Source organism: Oryzias latipes, chromosome 11 (assembly GCF_053564925.1).
Source record: "Oryzias latipes strain Hd-rR chromosome 11, Olatipes_Hd-rR_3.1".
Classification (NCBI taxonomy): Eukaryota; Metazoa; Chordata; class Actinopteri; order Beloniformes; family Adrianichthyidae; genus Oryzias; species Oryzias latipes.
Genome location: NC_136247.1, coordinates 6,820,702 through 6,842,526, shown reverse-complemented (window position 1 = coordinate 6,842,526; position 21,825 = coordinate 6,820,702). Strand labels below are relative to the sequence as shown.

The following is a 21,825-nucleotide window of genomic DNA, read 5'->3' as shown; positions in this document are numbered from 1 at the left end:
CGAGATTTGCACCGCTTGAAAATTTTGCACCAAGTTTCTTCCAATCGTAGGTACATGCGCTGGTATCGGGTATTGACTGAGTTGTGTGAACACCATGGGCTAAAAGCAAGAACCTGCGTTTAGCGCATTCTTGAACATGCGACACACACCCCATGTGCATTTTTGATCATTATTCTGGTGTCATCTCCTTTAAGCCTCGTGGTTATTGGACAAAAAAATAAGACCAAATAAAATCAGTTTGTGGCGTTCACTGTTGACTTTGACGTTAAATAAGCTCCTACAAAAACTTACAACCTTATTAAAACAAAGGTCTCTCGCTAGCACACACTGCCCCACACACCTGCCTGCAATGCTCTATTTTTTATTTCACTGCTGCTCTTTTACGAGAGATGAAATTCAATAAGCAGTGAGAGTGGTGCCCTCTCGTTGATAACATCAATGGGCTCATCGATCTACAGCCGCATGGGTGTGTACGCGTGTGCGCTCCGCGATCCCATCTCTAATTCACCCTGGGACTTGGTAACAGACGGCTGTGAATAATGAGAGCAGATCCATACATTTTGCACGGGAGACTGGTTTTAGTATCCAGGTTCAGTAACTGACATTTGGACCCCGGATTCCATGGCGGCCTAAATCGAAAACACAAGACGGTCTTAATTATTGCAAAACTTAATAACCATAAAGAGGTTTAAAGATAGAAAAACTGTTAAATAATTGTGATAATGTCAACAAATCTTTATCTTTCCTGGGAAAACAACATAACTTTCCAGCCATTCTGTGAAACTTCCAAAAAACTCAAACAAGATCTCTTAACTGTGTATGAGAAATGATCTGTTTCTCTTTTAAAAAGTCCAATTCTACAGACCAAATGAAGAATCTCTGCAGTTCTGCTGAGTAGAATTGAAAATTGCTGATCTGATTGTTTGTCTTTAGGCTGTTGAAGCTCCCTTAAAGGGAAGCAAAGCTTGATGCAGTGAAAGTCTTCCAGCTGAGACAGAAAGTCAAGATTAACTGTGTCAACATCACTTCTACAGCAAACCTGGACGGCGCCCAAACGTCTGCATGTCACACTTCAAAGAAGGCTTTTTGTAATTACATCACAGCGCTGCAGCCTCCTTGTGTAAATCTCTGCTGAAGGGGAAATGTGTGTGCCCCCCCCCCCCCCCCCCCCCCCAACAATGATGCCACCTCATCGTTTGTAGGAAGGAGCTGTGATTTGCTCAACATAAAACATATCCGAAAAAATACAAGTGTTTGATGGAAATGAGAGGGAGTGATGACCCTCCCCAACGTCACTTCATCAACCCACCAAACAAGGTGCATGTACCCTGAAAAGGTGGGAGTGAAATGGCTGCCATCAGAGCAGCGAGGGCCATCCATGTGTGTGCGTGTGTGTGTGTGTGTGTGTGTGTGTGTGAGAGAGAGAGCAGCGGTCTGATGCGTTTGACCCCTCAGCCTCAGAGATGGGAGGAGGAGGGGGAGGGGGAGGGAGAACAGGTGTGAGGCAGCCTGGTGGCTGGGCAGATGGCCCCTGGAAGTGCTATAGCTGATGCTGCAGAGCCCGGACCACAGCCCGGTTAATGTAAGCCTGTTTACACACACACACGCACACACACGTGCATGCAGACAAACAAAACAATGATAACCTGCAAACAGTCTCTTATCATTACCTCCCTCCTCATCACTAGCTGTGTTTGCCTTTCATTTAGTCCTTTTTCCCTGTCTCTCTTTATCTCAAAACACACACACACACACTGAGTAAAGCCCCTTTCACCATAATGGACGTTTTCGGTGAGAAAGCAACCAATGAAGGGCAGATTATGTTTAGAAAACTGACAAAATCAAGCTGAAATGAAGCAAAAAGAGAGTAAATGCCATTAAAAATACAACTCTATAAGACTAAAACATGCTAAAAGTATTTTTTTGTTCCTAAATGCTGATTTTTAACAGCTGATTTTCTCTTGGTTCTGCAGTAGATGTTTTTCCTTTCTCCCTAATCTAAGGGGTGAGAATAGTCTGCCGTGGACAGCAGATTGTGCCACAGCAGCTTCCCTCCCTAACCCGCACGTCTGCTCTTTTCCCAGCTGGAGCAAAAGATTCCCAGTGGACTAAATTTAGCCCCCAAGCCTGTCATTTCAATCCTGTATCCTTTGCTCCATTGAATAAAAAAAAAAGGATTAGACAATGAAATACACACATTTTCTGATTGTGTTCTGGAGATGACAAAACTCCAAATTCATTGGAGGAGCAAAGAGGAAACACAGAGTCCCTCCAATCCAGAGTTCATTACAGACTCGTGTGTCTTAGAAACTAATACACTTCGAAGTTTGGGATTTTGAAGTTGCCTGTTGCCTGAAAGGAGGCGCGCGTCCTGCGGATGTAGACGCGCACAGCTGCAAATTTTACTGCGGGTGATAAAAAGATGCTTGTTGTTCTGAGCTCACGCGCTTTAGAGCTTTTTTTAAAAAAAAAAAAAGAATATATATATTTTTATTGACTGACAGTATTTTTTTTTATAAGAGGACGTCTTCACCCCTAATGGTGATATTAAAAGGATGATTCTGAAATGAAAACCAGAGACTTTCATTTCAAATCATAAAAAAGTCATGTTATCAATAGTTTCTATAGCAGAACTAATTGAATATCACACTTTGCTCCAAAATGCACCGATTTACAACAAATTCATATTACTTTGCATCAAAATAAAGCAGCAGACTTGTTATGCTTCTTCTCCCTTTTTCTTTTCTGTGGAACATTTGCCTTTACAGTCCAGTGACACACAAAGCCCGAATATCAGCATGGACAGAGTGCACTTACACTGAAAGGAGGCAGAAATTCCCACCATGCGGTTTGCTGATGTGAGAGGGATAAATAATTTCCAGACTCCGCGCGCGCTCCCCTCGATGATCCGCCTGTGCGCCGGGAAGAAAACTAGAGTCCGGCCCGCTGTGCGCGCTGAGGCGACAATACACTTCCAGAAGCTCAGAAATTAGGTTCAAACTCCAGAGAAAGAGAAAAAAAGGAAAGGAAAAGAGGGACACCTAAAAAATCGTCACTTGTGGAAGTCTTGATTTTTTTTAAGGCGCAGGAGGAGGGAGGGAGAGATGCTGCGGCTGATGCGCAGAAGACCCCGTCTCCGATGTCTCCTAACCCACTAGTCTCTCTTTCTTCCACCAAAAAATCCCCTTTTTCTTCACACAGATGGTTTGGTTTTAGAATAAGAGGAGGAAAAGATTCATACGCACTGACTCCGTCTTCTGCTCCTAATGCTGCTTCTCTGTTGACGCGGGGAAGAGGAGTAACGACGCTCTGCCTCCAGTCGGCGGTGCGCAGCAGAGCCAGGTGGCGATGGGCGGGACTGAGGAGCTGCTGAGGAGGAAGAGGAGAAGGAGGAGGGTGACTGGACAGCACAGCAGATATCTGTGCGTTCCTTTTCAGATCATCTGAGTCAACCAGAGGCAGGTTGGAGGGGATTTTGACAAGTCCAAGCTCCTTCACATCCACCTAAACCACTGCTAGTTACTGCAGTCATCATGGGGGAATAGTCTGCTCCTTTTTAAAGCTGTTTTATGAAGTGTCCATGTCTGAAAAGTGATTCAAGGCTCAAGATTATCTGCATATAAGTTTGGTAATTACTGTCAATTTGCTTCATTACTCTGTGTAAAGACCCAAATATGAAAATAAGTCTTTTTAACATGTTCTTGTAGCATTCTTCCCATCATGGATGACATGCATACAGAAAATTAAGATTAAAATTGCATTTCTGAGTATTTATTCATTCAAGTGATTGTGAATCGGGAGCAGATGAAAAAAATGCAGTTTGAAAAAGAGCATCATTATGCATCATTATCCAAAATATGCTTACGGGCCACCAGCTTCCTGCATCTGGCTCAAAACTGTACATCTGGATTTCTCAGATGTACCTCGACACTTTTGTTGCACCGCAAATGTTAGGATGGGATTGTGGCTGTAAGATAGAGTGAAAACAGATTGGTGATGGGAGGTGGGGGTGAGCTTCCTCTCCGCCAATAGTTCTGTCCACAAGTCAGAGGTAAATTTCTAATGAACTACTGCAGCTCTGCAGAAACTATGTCTTAGAAAAACTACAGTTTTTTTTTTTTTTGTTTTGCGTAAAAACATAATAACCCTAATTAAAAGACTACTGGGACTGATTTTAAAATGGATCAATAAAGTCTTAGAGCAAAACCTGATTGTTACCATTGTGATTTTTCTGACAATGTTTATGTCCTACAAATCCACAAGAAAATCCACAAGGGTGGTTGAGCCACTTAGGCATTCAGCATAGCAGTTTTAGCCCGGGGACTCTCAAGAAAGTTAAGCACTTAATCCTTCCTAGAAAGTAATAAAGGACTGAACATGTGAGGTATAGTTTTTTTTTTTAATCTGAAGGCAATTCATTTGGAAGCCGGGAGCCTGTAACCCTTGTGCTATCTTAGGCACTGTAACGTTGGGAGTAGGGTCATCTAGACCCACTACAGTGCGCTGAACCTTTTTTCTTTAATGATTTGTGATCTTCACTGGTGTCCATGGATTACATGAAATCTTTCCACCTTTATCCACCTTTGTCATGGTAGGGAGAAGACGTCAATGTAAGGGTGGGGTCATCTAAGATAGCACAAGGGTTAATAAAGACGATAAATACGTAGTTTAGACAGTAACTTCACCAAAGTCGGGAGTTCTTAGCAAAGTAAATCTCTATTTGCACCATTAATTTGAATGCATAGTTTTCATTTTGATTTTTATGTCAGGATGTTATACAGTATGTGCACAGAAATTTAGCATGTTAGATTGAAAACAACTCACTGAACTGCAAACTTTTAAAGTAATTTTATTTACAAATTGCAACTTCTGTAACCAAATAAATTGCCTAAAATATGGAGACCCAAATGTTAGTCAGACTTAATCGCTTAAATTAATTTTTAGGAAACTCTTAGTGAATGAACCAGCCGGTTCCCACTATTGACTTTATATGAGAACTGAACTGAGTGACCCCCTCCCCTGGTGTTCCAAACTGGAAGTACCTGCTGGCTCCAAGAAGCCAAAATTCTTATAGACTTCAGAGAAAAAAACTATTATTACATTCTGTTTGTCATAATAACCATTCTTGCTCTGCTATCTTTTTAATTTTTTTTTTTAAAACTTATTCTTGCTGTAGTGCAAGTTATTGAAGGTCTAAAGTGACCAATCAGATGCCTCAATAATAGCATTTGGTCTCAAATTGAACATTCAAATTGTTTTACAGATTTCGTGTCGCCTGTTTTCAAGTGGTGTGGACTTCCAACAAGCTCAATCCTGATTGGCGAGAGTGGTTGCCTATTGAAACAATGACTCAAACCAATCAGTGCTTGGTGATGATTGCTGGTTTCAACATGGCGACGTCCGTATCACAAAAGAAATGACGACTGAATTGAACCTTTTTTCTATGGATAACATCACACTAACTCAGTCCAGACCTCTTATACAATCAGTGGTTTACAGAAACATCAACCGGGAATGTTGGTGGATAATTTTGAAATTGTCCCTTCATGAGTGTGACAAAAACTATTGGCTCTATAGTAAACTCTTAGAGATTCAACAGGATAGCATGAATGAGTACAAATGTTTTACTGTAAATATTTTCCATCTGACATGACAGCACCATCTTTACTACTTTCATTGTAAAATTCATTGGTAGCTTAACCTAATCTCTAAAGAAGTAGTCAACCCAGATGTGACTATAGCCTTATAAGGCCGTGGAAGACAGCTTTAGTGGGCATGTGCCACAGGTGGTGGGAAATAACCAAATGCATGTCTGCCCCCAGTACAAATCCACTTCCACACTCCCAATCCCCACTGTTCCTTCAGCGGAGAAAGGCACACACCGAACTGGCCTGCAGCAACGTCAGGCCGGCACTTTCCCTTCACCATCTGGAAACCATCTCGCCTGCAGAGCCAGAGAAAGCACAGAACAGGAGCCACATTTACAACTCTGATAACCACTTGAACTACACGGTTGAAAAAGTCATGTCTCATTGCCTGTTCATAACATCCCATAAAACATTATTTAGCATTCATTTCTATGTTCTGTTTCTTGATCTTTCCTGCTTTGCTGTCGACTGAAGTGATCATTCTGAGGGTCTTTATGGCTACTTTTCAGATTTCATGGCTTTAAATGCAGTTTTATGCAAAATAAAAGCAACGAACGTCAATTTGAATCCGTTTGAATTCATCTGGTTCATGAGGCATAATCCCAACTCTCTTTTTTTCTGATAAAATTCTGTGACTTTCTCGTCCTCCAGCGACAGCAGCCTCATTGTTCCCTCAGCGCAGCCTCTGCGGGAAATAGATGATGCCATTAATGGCAATTGTTTGCAACATTGCCATTGTGTTTCTGTCTTTCCCGTATTGCTCTTCCCACCTCTCCTTTGTTATCGGGTGGGCTACAAAGTATCCTCCGAGGCAATACAGTATATACATATACTGTCTTTTCCATATTTTTATGTCTGTCTCCATCCGACAACCGTCTGACAAAGACAGTGGGTCACAAGACGGGTGAACAGGGCGTGGAAATAGATATCCTAATAGATGGTGAGAAATGGGAAAAAAGAAGAAAAAAATGGAGCATTAAAAGGAATGGGAAAGAAAATGAGGTGAGTGGGGGCAAGATGTGGCATCTGAATAAGACACTTGAAAGGTTGGAGCAGATGCAAAGGTAATGTACCGAATCAGAGTGAGCAGCCAAATGTGGTCAGAAGAAAAAAGAAAAAAAAAAAAGCAGCAGCACTGCGAGGATGCCGTCACTCCTCGCCTATTTGTGTCCTCCGCTGCGGTCCCGGAGAACAAGTTCTCTCATGACAATCACTGCGAAACATCTTGACAGCCGGAGGCACAAGGATAGGCGTTGAGGAAACCTGCAAGGGGAAAAGAGAATAGGGCAATGATCCGTGCATGCGTGTGTGCGTGCGTCCTGTGATAACGGTGTGTGAGAGCAGGAAACACACAGTGCCTGTTTTTGCTGCAGGGGTTCCTGGAAGTCAGTCGCCCAGTGCGATCGGCGACAATCACACACAGGAGTACACACACTCGTACAGGATACCTCGCCTCTGAAAGGGAAAAACATGCTGCGTCTGATACATGTGGACACAGACAAGCAGACTTCCTGCATTTTCCCACCTACTGGGCGGCCACCTGTAACAGTCACACGCGTTCCCTCACACACACAAACACACACAAGGTGTGTTTTTACGAAAATAAACAAGCATTAGTTGAGACAGTAAATGGGACTCATTAAATTATGTGTCATTTGGTTTGGTTTGCTTGAGGCCAAGCAGCCGACGTGCAACATCAGAAGTGATGCAAACATGAGGTTTGGAAAACAACAACAGAAAAAGTTCAAATATAGCAGCTTCACTCTTTAGATTTCTGTGGATTACAATGATTCATGGTCAAGAGTGGGTTCGGTGTCACAATAACAATTGAATTGGATTTATAATGGCATAATTCAATACAATTCCAAAGAGAAGTTCTCTGGTGACAACCTTAAGGCCCGTAAACACCGGGACGAATATTCGCCAGGCGTTATTCGCCAGCGTTTTTCGCCACGTTTTTTGTGTTCACACCCAGGCGATTTTCGCTGACGATGAGCCGAGCGAACATGCAATTTCATTCCCTGACAATAGATGGCGCTTAATGTAAACAGAAATACTCCTGTACACAAGGTGGCGCTGCGCAACTTTACGCTTCTTAAAGTCGCTTTTCACTCAGAAGAAGAGAGCAAGTATTTACGCGCTTGTCAGAATCATACAAAGAAAACATGAATATTTCAAGCACCAGTAGCTCCAACTGGTGCTTGGTTCGGGGATATTTTAGAATGTCCGTCATTATTTCTTCGCGACTGTGTAGATGCAACTCGGCGTCTATCTTCTTCGCTGGTATGTGTGCTCAGCAAGGCAGTTTTGTGTTTGAGCGCCCCCAAGTGGTGTTTTACTGTAACTTCAGAAGCTCCAGACACGTGTGCAAAAGCGCCATTCTCATTGGTCGAATAGATTTCGACGCGAGGCGTCAAAAAAAACCAAAACGAACCGGAGGCGTTTTTTTTTTTTTGACGCTTTGACGCCACGCTTTGACGCGTGGCGTTTTTTCGTGTCGGTGTGCACACTCTTATTGGTGCCCTTTGTTTAGTCACGAGGCGTTAAATGTCGGCGAAAATCGCCGGCGAAATTCGTCCCGGTGTGTACGGGCCTTCAGGCTCAAAATCATGGCAAAAGATAAAAATCAAGAACGTGGAACACAGATGGAAAAAGAGGGATCTATAAGTTTATTAAATTGGAAATTTTTATCAATATTGATGCTAACACACATTTATCGTTTGGAAAAAAGTGTTTCTCAACGTATTCACAAGATTCGGATACTTAACCATGATATACTACAATTTATTGCATCACGGTGTCCTTAAATGGCCTATATCATGCTTTTCCTAAGCCTTTCATAGTAAACGATATCCATATTTATGATAATAAATTTGACACACTAAAGAACAATTTCTAAATAAAACATGAGTTTTTTCGCTGTTAATTCAATCTCTGAGGCTTTGGCGCCTTGTGGTTGCTTCCCATCGTGTCGTCAGCCTAGAGTAGCCTTAGCGGCATGTCTGCGTTCCTCTCACGACAACAAACAACATCCAAACTATTGCAAAGATAAACGTGCATATAAAAGGAACGTGTTATTACCGTTCACCGCTAGCCCCATGGTGAAAATAGGTGTTTGTGTGAGCCTGGGGGTGGTGCTGGCAGCATTGACTCTTCCTGGAGGGGGGCTGTTCTCACCGGTCTACACCATAATGTGAGGACCCACTCGTTTTTGTGGATTGGGAGGGGCTGGTGCTCAGAGCGCAGGTTTTTAGAAGAATTCTCAGAAATGTATAAATGGATCAAAATACTGCTTTGGGGTTTCTTTTAGTGAGGAATTTCCATTACAATACACTTGAAAGCTTTAAAAAAGGATTTTACACGGTATAGGCCCTTTAAATTTAGCATTTATGCAATGTTGTAATAGTTATGAATAAAACACCAATGTGTAAACAGCTTTATAACGCAGCTGTAATTGGGTGGCGATGGTGCAGAAGTGGACCCCTGGTCGGAAGATCGCAGGTTTGGATCCTGCCCTGTGCACCTGGGGGGCATCTTGCTTGTCCTTGGGCAAGGCACTGAATAGACAGTCAAGCAGTCGAAAGCTCAGCTGGTTTAACCTTAAGCATGCATTCAGTGAAAGCCCATTTTGTATGTAGAGCCTGACAACGGACTTAAAAACTTGCGTAGCAATGCTTAAATGCAGGGTTTTGAATGCCAAAACCCGATACGCCGGTTTATGAGCTTTTGCATATATTTTTCATTAAAAGTGGACCCTTGAATGCAAGTTGCTGTGGCCGGTGTGAACGTTTCTTCAGGCAAACATAAGTTACTTATGATGTACTGCTGTTGTGCGGTGCCCTCAAACCAAACTCCAGTTGTCAGTAAGGTGCACATGCTGGCCCCTTACTGACAGAGCACAAGTGTGCATGCATGCGGTGTGCAGGTGATACGTACGTACCCATAGGATGACCACACAAACTACACTTTGACCGTCTAAATTTCTAATTCCTAACAGTAAGTGCACTCAAGGAGCACAAACCTATCACATGAACAGCACTAACAGACTCCTTTATTAAATCCGTACAACATACCTGCATCCCTTGCTTGTTGTATAAGTGTTTGCTATGACCGGTCACTTGCAGTACGTCCATAAAAAATATGCACGAAAATCTTTGCTCCACAGGCTCACCGGAACATGGAGGTCCACAACCTTGATTATCCATATAGGCCACCTGCGTACAGGTTTGCCAATTTTTCACCCGCCGACAGCTTGTATCCACCTGTAAGGACTGTTGTGACGGTTTTAAAGTTTTATATGTACTGAATATTTTACTGAGTATTGCTTATTATAGTATAGAAAAATAATCATGTAACTTATCGTAGTATGGAGCAAAAAAAAAAAATCAGAATAGACCAGAAAGTAATTTAAAAAATAATAACTTGTTTTAAGCCCAAATTCCACTGCACAGGAAAATTTGACAGAAACTCAATAAACTGAAAAATTGAGCTGCTGCAGTCAGTAAATTTTTTCACAGAGTCCTGTCCAAGGTAACAAACTTGTGAAGATGTCTCAAAGTCATTCAGTCAGAGTAAATATTTCATGAATCTGCGACAAGGAGAAAAGAAAGAAGTGTTGATGGGGATGGGGAGTGCATGTCTGTTAAAGGAGGGAAAAAAAGCTCTTTTATTGAAAGCCTTGCCAGGGTTATTGGTTACTGTCAAGGATTTTGTTAACTGCTTTAAAATTAACTTCTGAAACTATTAGGTGGTGTTAATGCGAAACGAAAATAATGTGAAATATCCTGTAAATCTATTACTTTTACATTACACGTCAAAGGCTTGCTCTCTTACATGAAGTCCATTGAAAGCTCCTCAGTAGGAAGGAAGCGGTGAAGGAGAGGAAAAACAAGAGCGAGATGCATAATGAGAAAGCAGCTGCAGTGCAGCATCTCATACACGTAAACTGTCTAGAGAGGGATCTTATTCACGAGGGGATTATGAAATTCAACCAACCTTCTGGCTTGTAGCAGAGGAAAAGTAAGTGGGCGAAAACTGACAACCAAAACATATTCCATGTGAAGGAAAATGAATGTCTCCCACTTCTGCAGGAGTGCTTTTCAAATCATCCGACAGCAAAAAATACATAAGCAGGCAGAGGGCTAGAAAACGTATACAGCATATCCTACTCCCTTAAGATTAGCAATTTATTAAGACACTGATTGTATCTTACTTATTTATTTTCTGTTTTTTTGTATAGTTTGGATAGAGCTGCGTCTTATACTCAATACATAATTTTTAAAACATAATTGTAGGCCATTATATTTATTATTTTCACACTAACTGCCGCTAGAGGGCACTGTATGTGTTTATCAGTGTGTGCTACTGACAGCAACGCAGAAGAAGAGCAACTTTTACTCAAGGGCGACTTTTACTCCAGAGTGATTGGGGCGACATTTACTCTAGAGTGATTGGGGCAACTTTTATTCAAGGACGACTTTTACTCCAGAGTGATAAGGGCGACTTTTACTCCAGAGTGATTGGGGCGACTTTTACTCCAGAGTGATTGGGGCGATTTTTACTCCAGAGTGATTGGGGCAACTTTTACTCCAGAGTGATTAGGGCGACTTTTACTCTAGAGTGATTGGGGCAACTTTTACTCAAGGACGACTTTTACTCCAGAGTGATAAGGGCGACTTTTACTCCAGAGTGATTGGGGCGACCTCTACTCTAGAGTGATTGGGGCGACTTTTACTCTAGAGTGATTGGGGCGACTTTTACTCTAGAGTGATTGGGGCGACTTTTACTCCAGAGTGTTTGGGGCGACTTTTACTCCAGAGTGTTTGGGGCGACTTTTACTCTAGAGTGATTAGGGCGACTTTTACTCTAGAGTGATTGGGGCGACTTTTACTCTAGAGTGATTGGGGCGACTTTTACTCTAGAGTGATTGGGGCGACTTTTACTCTAGAGTGATTGGGGCGACTTTTACTCCAGAGTGAATGGGGCGACTTTTACTCTAGAGTGATTGGGGTGACTTTTACTCCAGAGTGATTGGGGCGACTTTTACTCCAGAGTGATTGGGGCGACTTTTACTCCAGAGTGAATGGGGCGACTTTTACTCCAGAGTGATTGGGGCGACTTTTACTCCAGAGTGAATGGGGCGACTTTTACTCCAGAGTGAATGGGGCGACTTTTACTCCAGAGTGATTGGGGCGACTTTTACTCCAGAGTGATTGGGGCGACTTTTACTCCAGAGCGGCTAATACTAAAGAACCTTATATTCTTCAGAGCAACTTTTAATCAAGAGCGGCTTATTTTGCAGAGCTACTTACATTTATACTGTATTTTCTTCTTTGTTATGCTTTTTGTCTCTTGATATTTGTCACTGGAATTAATTCATGTTCAAATGTCAGGATTGCAATCAATTAAAGCATTATTTTATGAAGACAAAAACAGGAAAGTCTCATTTGGTCTGATTTTCTATTTTCATATGTTTTGGCGTTGCTTTTTTGAGCCTGGAGGATTTCCCCTTTGGTAGTAGATTCACATGTGCATTTGATGTGAAACTGCAAACTTCGTGGCCTGTTTCTCAGTCATCACACCTCCTGTCTCTTTACAGTTGCTTCTTCCTCAGCTCCTCTCTTCATGCCCCCCTTGATAACAATAAAAAAGAGCTGCAGGATGAGAGACGGGTTCAGTTGATTTCCTCATCCGTTGCTCCTATACTTAACTTAACTTCAGAAACTGGAAAACTATTTTATTATAGTAGATGCATTAAAATGATAAGACAAGACTATTCTTTAAAAACTGGAAGAGCAGTCACTCAATGAGAACATCCGAATAGATCTCTGGAGGGTTTTCCTCCATAGAAAGACTATTAATATATTTAAGATTTTATGTGTAGGGATTTTTGCTTATATAATTTTATCCCACAGACAAACAACATTTTGAAATATAAAGTTAGCATCCACATATCTAAAGACTACGTAATCCTTATTTTCACAGCTCTGGCTCAGTACATAATCCCCTTGTGTGCCTTCCACCAGGTGAAACATTAAAGGTTGGCAATTGTAAAATTCAGATGCTGACTTTCCTTTTCAAGTCAGAGAGTAATTAACTGCAGACAAACTATTCTTTTGGCCTGGAAAACAGAAGGGTGTTCTTGACTTTTCAGCATCTCAACAGCATATTTTAATGATTTACTGTTGCAGGAGATGGGTAGGCCTTGGTTTTACAATAAGTGTCAGGATATTTTGCATTCACCAGCGACTAATGTTTTTTTATTTACGTTCAAAACACTCCAGCTTGTGTTGAATAATTTGAAACAGTTTTTTTTAATTTTCCAATGATGTTTCTGTGGGTTTTAAAAACTAACAGAAATATACAATGAAAATCTGTCACCAGGAACTTCATAGTGATGTAAAATTGTAGGACGTCTAAAAAATTATTTTAAATCTTACAGTTTGTTAGGAACTTAAACAATGGAAAAACACCCATTAATAAGCTTTATAAACATTTTTGAGGATGTGTACTATGAGGTTGTTGAGGAGTAGAAACACTGTGTACTGATCTTTGTTTTCGATTCACGTACAGTGAAACATTTAGTCAGCTGTTGGCAATAAAATTATTCTTTGTGGAAAAAAATAATCACAGATCTTCATTTAAGTGGATTTGCCTTTGGTCACTAAAACGCATGGTTTAGCCATTATACAAATCAAATCAAACTTTATTTACAAAAAAGCGTTTTTCAGGATGAGATAATCTCAAAATAAACAAACTAGTAACGTACATTGAAAACAACCAACTCCTTTACGCTCCCCGTTCCTCTTCATGGACACACACACCTCATGACCCCACACACAATGAATACTGGCACAAAAACATGACTGCAATTATAAAAGCAAACTTGTAGCTTGGCTTTTCTGCCAAGAAGCAATATACTGGGAATTTATTTAATCACACTTTTTATTTCTGCCAATATTTGTAGATAATATGAATAAAAGGGAGGAACTCGTGTTATCATGATGTCATCACCAGATGACCCAGCACTGGGGATAAGTTTGATTTCAAGATGAATTGAATGAAAACATGAAAGTGTCTTGATCACATGATTCAGTGGTTTCTATAGGACGGATTAAAACCATTTTTTGGGGTGTCAAATTTAATTGAAAACGGAGAGAATGAAAGGCCTACCTGCCATCACAGCTCATCCAGTCTGTGTGTGTGTGTGTGTGTGTGTGTGTGTGTATAACCCTTCTCAAGCTTCCCAGTTTCTTTCTTTTCTGTGTGTTTTTTTAACCCTTTTACACTGAAATCAACAAAAAGTAACCTTGCAGGTTTAAAAGGCCTTCTAATGGCTGCGTGTGGAACTGACATGGATGCAGCTACTTTCTTTTTCTTTTACATGCTTCTACCCAAAATAAAAATCAGAGATCTTCCTTTATGTAAAACTCCACTCAGAGTTTGAGACAAACAGAAACTGTATGTGAAATATCAAAAGATCTCAGACAAAATCCGGCTCACATTAGTGAGACACACCAGAACAACGCAACAGGAACTACAGGCAAACATTTACTGAGTTGCCAGTTTTGACAAGGCCAGTTTGTTGTTGTGGTTGAGGAGTTAGTTGATGTTTATCAATGTCTCTCGTGTATTCTCTAAAAATGTTTTTTCGGCTTTTATCTTTACGTCAGAACAGCAAATCAAAACAGAGTAAATGTGAAAAAAGAAACAACCTGAAAACCTAAAAAACAAAATGGAGATAAGACCACATCACCCGCTGTCAGTGTCTGCACACTTGTTGCTGTGAAAAATCCACACAGCATCCAGCTGCTGCTGCTAAAACATCTTTTGATTGGCGGCAATGTTCCTAGCCCCATCCATCATCCTCGCCCACCTTGCTGCACCTCACTTGCAGACCTGACCTCCAACTTCCCCCAAATTATCAGCCAGATGGCCCTCACCAATGCTTTCTCGCATTACACACCTGATATGAAGCTATCCGTCATCCAGTAACGACCGAGCCTTGGCGGTTCTCCAGCTGGGGCCTCTGCTGCAGCTCTGGGTACTGGCGGGTATCAGAGATGGGTGGTGGAGCGCTGCACGGCCTGACTGCTCCTCTGATGGATTAGTGCCAGGTAGCGTGGAGGTGCCATGGGGTGCTCTCTATAAGGATTCCCAGTCAGGCAGTGGAGCATGGACCTGGAGGAAGCATGGGGAAAGCAAGGGAAAGTCACTTAAAAAGAAAAGTTTTATTTCTGCCTTTGAGAAAAGGAGGTGGATGTCATTTTGTGTTAGATTTTGAACTTCTTCAGCTGCCAATTTTACATTGTCACTTGGTAATATTAATCCTTTAACACCAGAGCTTTAGCTTCCCTTTTTACAGTATTTCAACTACTGTGAAGCTACATTTGACAACACACTTTCAAGCGCCCACTTCCAGTGAAAGGTCTGCGTAGATGTCTGTAAATGTTTCTGGCTTTCACATTCAAAACTCTTGCATTTACATGTTGCTAGGCAAGTTTCTACTATCGCTACATACAAAACGGGCGTCCACTGAATGCATGTTGAATGTCATCCAGTTTAAACTTTGACCAATCAGGGACTCTGATTTGTTAGAGTCCCTGTCACAGAAATGCTAACTGTTTGAAAATTGATGGCGTTCTTAAATCCAGCTTCGGATGACATGCTGGACAAGTTAATGGAACAATGACATCAATCAACATCTGTTACTGAATTTTTTGGGTTTATATAGTAATTAACATTTCCACTTCTATATAAAAACATGTTTAACTCTAATTAATGAGTTATTAAGCAGTTATACCTAACTCATTAGCTGTATCTTTGTTTGAAGATGACTGACATGAGGAACATGCCTTAATGGCTTTACTAGGCCCAATGTAGCACAGTACCGACTCTACACATGCTGGTCGCACACTGAGGGAGACTGACACTACAAATGCACTATAAACAAACGTGCACACTTTCATGCCGACACCAACATACTGTGGCTCGCAGAGGCACACGCTCACACACCTGCAGTTCTCATTAAAGATTTGAACGCATCTGAGGCAGGCAGGCAGGGGCCCTGCAGCAGTCTTCAAGAGTCAGAGGAGCCATTTGTCTGTGGAAAACAATTAGTGGGGACTGATCCGTTCCATTGGTTTTAATGAGTACAACCGGGTCACTCTCCTCTCAGCAGCGACACAAAAAGGTCGTCAAAGGCTGAAAGCAACCCTCCTTCGGAATCACGCTCACACAGAAGTGCAGAAAGCTTTTTTTCTTTTAATGGGATCCAATGAGCAAGATGCCCACAATTGTTCACACACGTCTGTGTGACAGCCGGCTGACACATGCTTCACCCAATAATTACTTATGTATGACTGCACAAACATATTTACATAAATATACATCTTCATACTTCATACCTGTGACATTAGCCTTAGAGCCTCAGTTTAATGCCTTCAAAGACTCACTCCAATGAAAACTGGCATCTTTCCCATGACGGAAAATTAAGCTTAAAATTGCACGTCTGATTATTTCTTCACTTAAGCCATGGTGAATCAGGAACAGACGACAAAATGCTGTTTGATAAAGATTGTAGTTGTTACATACAAACTACAATTGCCAGACCTGCCTAGATCCATGTACACTTTTTTTTTCCTCGTCCCAGCTGGACTAGATACCTTTTGATATTGCTCGCCCATTTTTGTTGCACTGGTAATGTTAGCTTGGGGGTGTGAGGGGCTGTAAGCTAGCGGGAGAGTGTGTAAACAGATGGATGATGGGAAATAGGGGGTCAATCTCTAATGCTGCTCTGCAGAAACTATGTCCTAAAAAACAAAAGGTTTTTGGAGTTTGGCAAAAAATGACACAATCAGAACTTAAAGAAAAATTAAAATAGATCCAAAGATGATCGGAGTGGGACTCTAAGTAATCTCAGTTACTGTATGACTATAAAATACAACAACGTGTCTAAAAAAGTGTTTTAAATAAAAGTAAAATCAATAATCATGCAATGGTGTAAGATTTGCTGTCCACATAAACGGCATAAATCTATTTATTATGTCTGCCTTGTTACCTTTTCAGTGAATGCCACGCCCCTACCACCTAAAGTCTGAATAAAAAGATTAACCTAAAGATGGAAAAACCAATTATCAGAAGCGGAAAAAGAAGAATCCAGTCAATCCAAACCTGAGAACGATTGGAACTTAAAGTTTTTTTCTTTAATTAAAACTTTAATTAAAAAATTAAAGTAAAAGATTAAACGATAAGACATTTTTAAAATAATGATAGTTTCAAGATGTTTCTATTTTTTTGTGTTTCACAACAAAAATTGAATTTTCTGTTGTATGCTTTTATTTTTAAATGCAGGTTTCTTTTTTTTTTAATCAATCATATAATGGCTCTGATTCAGCTCTCAAGACTCCGCCTTCATTCAACTGCCACCAAATGAAGAGGAGCATCTTCAAATCAACAGAACTGTATTTTGGTATTTATAAAAAATTTGAACCACACTTTAAAAAATTATTTAGACTTAGGAATGATTTTTTCCAACCTCCCACAAAAGCACCCCTTAGCTCTGGTTTGAACACACTAATTTTATGGTGAATTTATGTTTTTGGGCCTAACCATTACCATAACCCCACATTTCCAAAACAACAGTATGAAAAAAGCTGTCAGCATCTATGGGTTGAGATAAAAAAAAAAGAAAAGTTAAGTTGGAGATTTAATATTTTTTTAAAGAGAAAAGTTTATCTTAATCTGTTTTCACACTTTGGTTTTTGCAGATGCATAGTCTCAAACAGAGAGAGGCTGCTTTGCACTTCCACTCCTCCAGGTTTTCTATGAATGCACTTCAGCCGTTGTGCCAGATGTCATGTCTGCATTACAACTTTTCATTGCTCTGGTGCTGCTTTTAGCAGTCCTGAGGCACACATTAACCATGGAAACCACAATGTACATCTATTACATATAATGCATCAAGGCATAAAGGGATAAATGATATGAATCATTTTCAGTTATTTAAACCTCCTGCCGCACAGAACTAAACCTGTAACCAATCAACACTATCCAGGGAAAATGAAAAGGAATTGTTTGAAATCGTTGTGCTTTGTTGGTGTAACATTGTACATTTCAGGTGGTCACTTTAATTGAAATTAATTTGCATTAAAAAACAAGCAAAAAAACAAATATGTCTTCCACTGTGATGGATGTGAATGGTCATTTTTGGGGACATTTTATGGCCTAGCCTCACGCAGACTTGTAAAAATGTCCCAGTTTTTTTGTGTTTGCAAATGTCAGTCTCCTTTAACAAAAAATATTGTTTCTTGTTACAATTTTCCCATGCACCTTTCTAAATTAAAAAGAAGATTCAAGCTACAAAGTCAAATCTAATTTCTTGGGTTGCCAAAAGAATATAAAAACGTCATCCATCTATTTTCTGAACTCAATTAATCCCCTATTGGGGTCAAGGAGTTGCTGGAGCCTATCCCAGCCTTAGTTGGGCGAAGGTGGAGAATATCCTGGACAGGATATCCTGGACAACTGGACAACACACACATTCTGACATAAGAAGAAGGAAAATTTTGAGGTACTAACTCACAATGCATATGTTTGGACTGTGAAGATTGGAGTACTTGGAGAATCCCCACTCTTGCACAGGGAAAACATCCATCCATCCATCCATCCATAAAACCTTCTGAACCCCTATTGGGTCATGGGGTTGCTGGAGCCTATGCCTCCCCCAGTTAGGTGAAGGCAGCTACATCTTAAACAGGTCACCAGTCCATCGCAGGGCCACACAACTCACTCACCCTCAAAGTCACACCTAAGGACAGTCTTTTTGGACAATTGGAAAACCTGGAGAAATGTCTCTGATGCTCTGGGGAAACATGCATGGATATAAAGAATAAAAAACAAAAAGTAAGCTAAGGGACCCAGTTGATTCAGTTTTTTGAATACTGTTTACAACATTTCCTAAAAAACAACAACAACGTTTTATTGACAGATAAAGAGATCATGGTTAAATACATTTTGGATACTTACTAAGTCTTAACCAGTAATCTTTGGAGAAGAATTATGAGCCACTTAGTTGAGTGACAGGTAAGAAAATGGAACCCCAAAATGAATTTTAAATAGCCCCTTTAGAAAGCATAAACATGCTTAAACTGACATAAAACAATAAGTGCTTATCACGTTTGAAGCCACAATATCACTAAAGCAGCACGTATTGATCTTTGAAGTGATTCTTCATGGAGCTGCTGTGCGCAGCTGCATGCGAAGCTTCTGCTTCAAGATAATTGAATCTGCACAGCCATGTGAAGGTAGCAAGACCTCTGACTGTGTTTATCATTATTAAATCACATGCAAAAGAAAGCAGATTGCAAAACCCTACTCAGTCCTTTACTGACAGGCAGAACTGCGGTGAAGCAACAGCATCGTGCTGATGCTGGAATTCCATTGTTTTGTAATGTTGCAGCTGATTTTCTTTTTGACCACAATGGAGCTTTATTATTACTTTAAAATAAAGTGGATATATATTAGAATCAAATTATGCACATGGAATAAAATATCTCTCCCACTCCTTATATTGCTGTCAGCTGGTGCTGATAAATGAAGCAGAAAACATCTCTAAGAAAACATGGCAGTTTGAAACACCTCACGGGAAAGATTAATTGCTACTGGTGACAAAAAAAATGAGCACAGAAGCTGCCTTGCTTCAAATGTAACTGCATTCATACACCTAGACTTTTCTGCATGTGCTCCACCCATCCATTCGCCCATCCAGGTTGTTCTGCAGGTAATTTCTTCGGCGGAGTTCGGCGCCGATGAAAAGCATTCTTTATATTATAAGTCATCGCTTTTGAGAGACAAGTGAAATGATATGGAAGGTTCCTTCATTGCAGACACTTTTCCCCTCTTCCTTTCCTCGCTCACAGAGTGCATCAACAAATGAAAGGATGTGTCAGAGCTGTCGGAACAATGTAATTAGAATTTCGACGGAGGTGCTTTGTGCGGATAATGTGGCATAGTAAGTAAGGGGAAATATCGTGACCCCGGCCCCTATGGCATTTTTATTTCTTTTTTTTTAAAGAAAGGTTTGAGTCTGAGATTACACTGTAACAGACTAATCAATGGAGGGAGAGTGAAGATGAAAGGAGCAGGCTCACTTTGTGTTTGCGTAAATGTGAGCTCTAAAGGACTTGGAAATGAGGAGCATCCACAATACTTAGTGTCCTTCTGATTTTATTGATGTCTTAGTACAAGAAGATGTAACATTTAAAATCCAATATAAACCTAGAAGTGAATGCAAGATTAAAATGCACAAACATATTTACATAAATATACATCTTCATACTTCATACCTGTGACATTAGCCTTAGAGCCTCAGTTTAATGCCTTCAAAGACTCACTCCAATGAAAACTGGCATCTTTCCCATGACGGAAAATTAAGCTTAAAATTGCACGTCTGATTATTTCTTCACTTAAGCCATGGTGAATCAGGAACAGACGACAAAATGCTGTTTGATAAAGATTGTAGTTGTTACATACAAACTACAATTGCCAGACCTGCCTAGATCCATGTACACTTTTTTTTTCCTCGTCCCAGCTGGACTAGATACCTTTTGATATTGCTCGCCCATTTTTGTTGCACTGGTAATGTTAGCTTGGGGGTGTGAGGGGCTGTAAGCTAGCGGGAGAGTGTGTAAACAGATGGATGATGGGAAATAGGGGGTCAATCTCTAATGCTGCTCTGCAGAAACTATGTCCTAAAAAACAAAAGGTTTTTGGAGTTTGGCAAAAAATGACACAATCAGAACTTAAAGAAAAATTAAAATAGATCCAAAGATGATCGGAGTGGGACTCTAAGTAATCTCAGTTACTGTATGACTATAAAATACAACAACGTGTCTAAAAAAGTGTTTTAAATAAAAGTAAAATCAATAATCATGCAATGGTGTAAGATTTGCTGTCCACATAAACGGCATAAATCTATTTATTATGTCTGCCTTGTTACCTTTTCAGTGAATGCCACGCCCCTACCACCTAAAGTCTGAATAAAAAGATTAACCTAAAGATGGAAAAACCAATTATCAGAAGCGGAAAAAGAAGAATCCAGTCAATCCAAACCTGAGAACGATTGGAACTTAAAGTTTTTTTCTTTAATTAAAACTTTAATTAAAAAATTAAAGTAAAAGATTAAACGATAAGACATTTTTAAAATAATGATAGTTTCAAGATGTTTCTATTTTTTTGTGTTTCACAACAAAAATTGAATTTTCTGTTGTATGCTTTTATTTTTAAATGCAGGTTTCTTTTTTTTTTAATCAATCATATAATGGCTCTGATTCAGCTCTCAAGACTCCGCCTTCATTCAACTGCCACCAAATGAAGAGGAGCATCTTCAAATCAACAGAACTGTATTTTGGTATTTATAAAAAATTTGAACCACACTTTAAAAAATTATTTAGACTTAGGAATGATTTTTTCCAACCTCCCACAAAAGCACCCCTTAGCTCTGGTTTGAACACACTAATTTTATGGTGAATTTATGTTTTTGGGCCTAACCATTACCATAACCCCACATTTCCAAAACAACAGTATGAAAAAAGCTGTCAGCATCTATGGGTTGAGATAAAAAAAAAAGAAAAGTTAAGTTGGAGATTTAATATTTTTTTAAAGAGAAAAGTTTATCTTAATCTGTTTTCACACTTTGGTTTTTGCAGATGCATAGTCTCAAACAGAGAGAGGCTGCTTTGCACTTCCACTCCTCCAGGTTTTCTATGAATGCACTTCAGCCGTTGTGCCAGATGTCATGTCTGCATTACAACTTTTCATTGCTCTGGTGCTGCTTTTAGCAGTCCTGAGGCACACATTAACCATGGAAACCACAATGTACATCTATTACATATAATGCATCAAGGCATAAAGGGATAAATGATATGAATCATTTTCAGTTATTTAAACCTCCTGCCGCACAGAACTAAACCTGTAACCAATCAACACTATCCAGGGAAAATGAAAAGGAATTGTTTGAAATCGTTGTGCTTTGTTGGTGTAACATTGTACATTTCAGGTGGTCACTTTAATTGAAATTAATTTGCATTAAAAAACAAGCAAAAAAACAAATATGTCTTCCACTGTGATGGATGTGAATGGTCATTTTTGGGGACATTTTATGGCCTAGCCTCACGCA

At 40.2% G+C, this 21,825-nt stretch overlaps 1 protein-coding gene and 1 long non-coding RNA gene across 6 annotated transcripts in view; both read right to left on the bottom strand.

The window, feature by feature from the left end:
• The window catches only part of runx1t1 (RUNX1 partner transcriptional co-repressor 1), a 69,666-nt gene extending 65,152 nt beyond the window's left edge, over nucleotides 1–4,514 (bottom strand). For 2 of the 5 annotated variants that reach the window (XM_023960153.2, XM_023960154.2), the window contains exon 1: nucleotides 2,818–4,511. In XM_023960153.2, coding sequence (XP_023815921.1) covers nucleotides 2,818–2,845 — 28 coding nt within the window. In that variant the 5' untranslated portion in view covers nucleotides 2,846–4,511. Of the gene's footprint in view, nucleotides 1–2,817 lie in introns of all 5 variants that reach the window. The other 3 variants (XM_023960156.2, XM_023960157.2, XM_023960155.2) reach the window with 2 other exon arrangements.
• Nucleotides 4,515–5,958: 1,444 nt separating this feature from the next.
• LOC111948184 (uncharacterized) lies at nucleotides 5,959–18,709 on the bottom strand. The gene is made up of 3 exons (XR_002874123.2): nucleotides 14,614–18,709; nucleotides 7,002–7,103; nucleotides 5,959–6,911 (listed from the first exon to the last, which is right to left on the bottom strand). It is a non-coding gene; the product is annotated as an uncharacterized LOC111948184 (long non-coding RNA).
• Nucleotides 18,710–21,825: the final 3,116 nt, after the last annotated feature.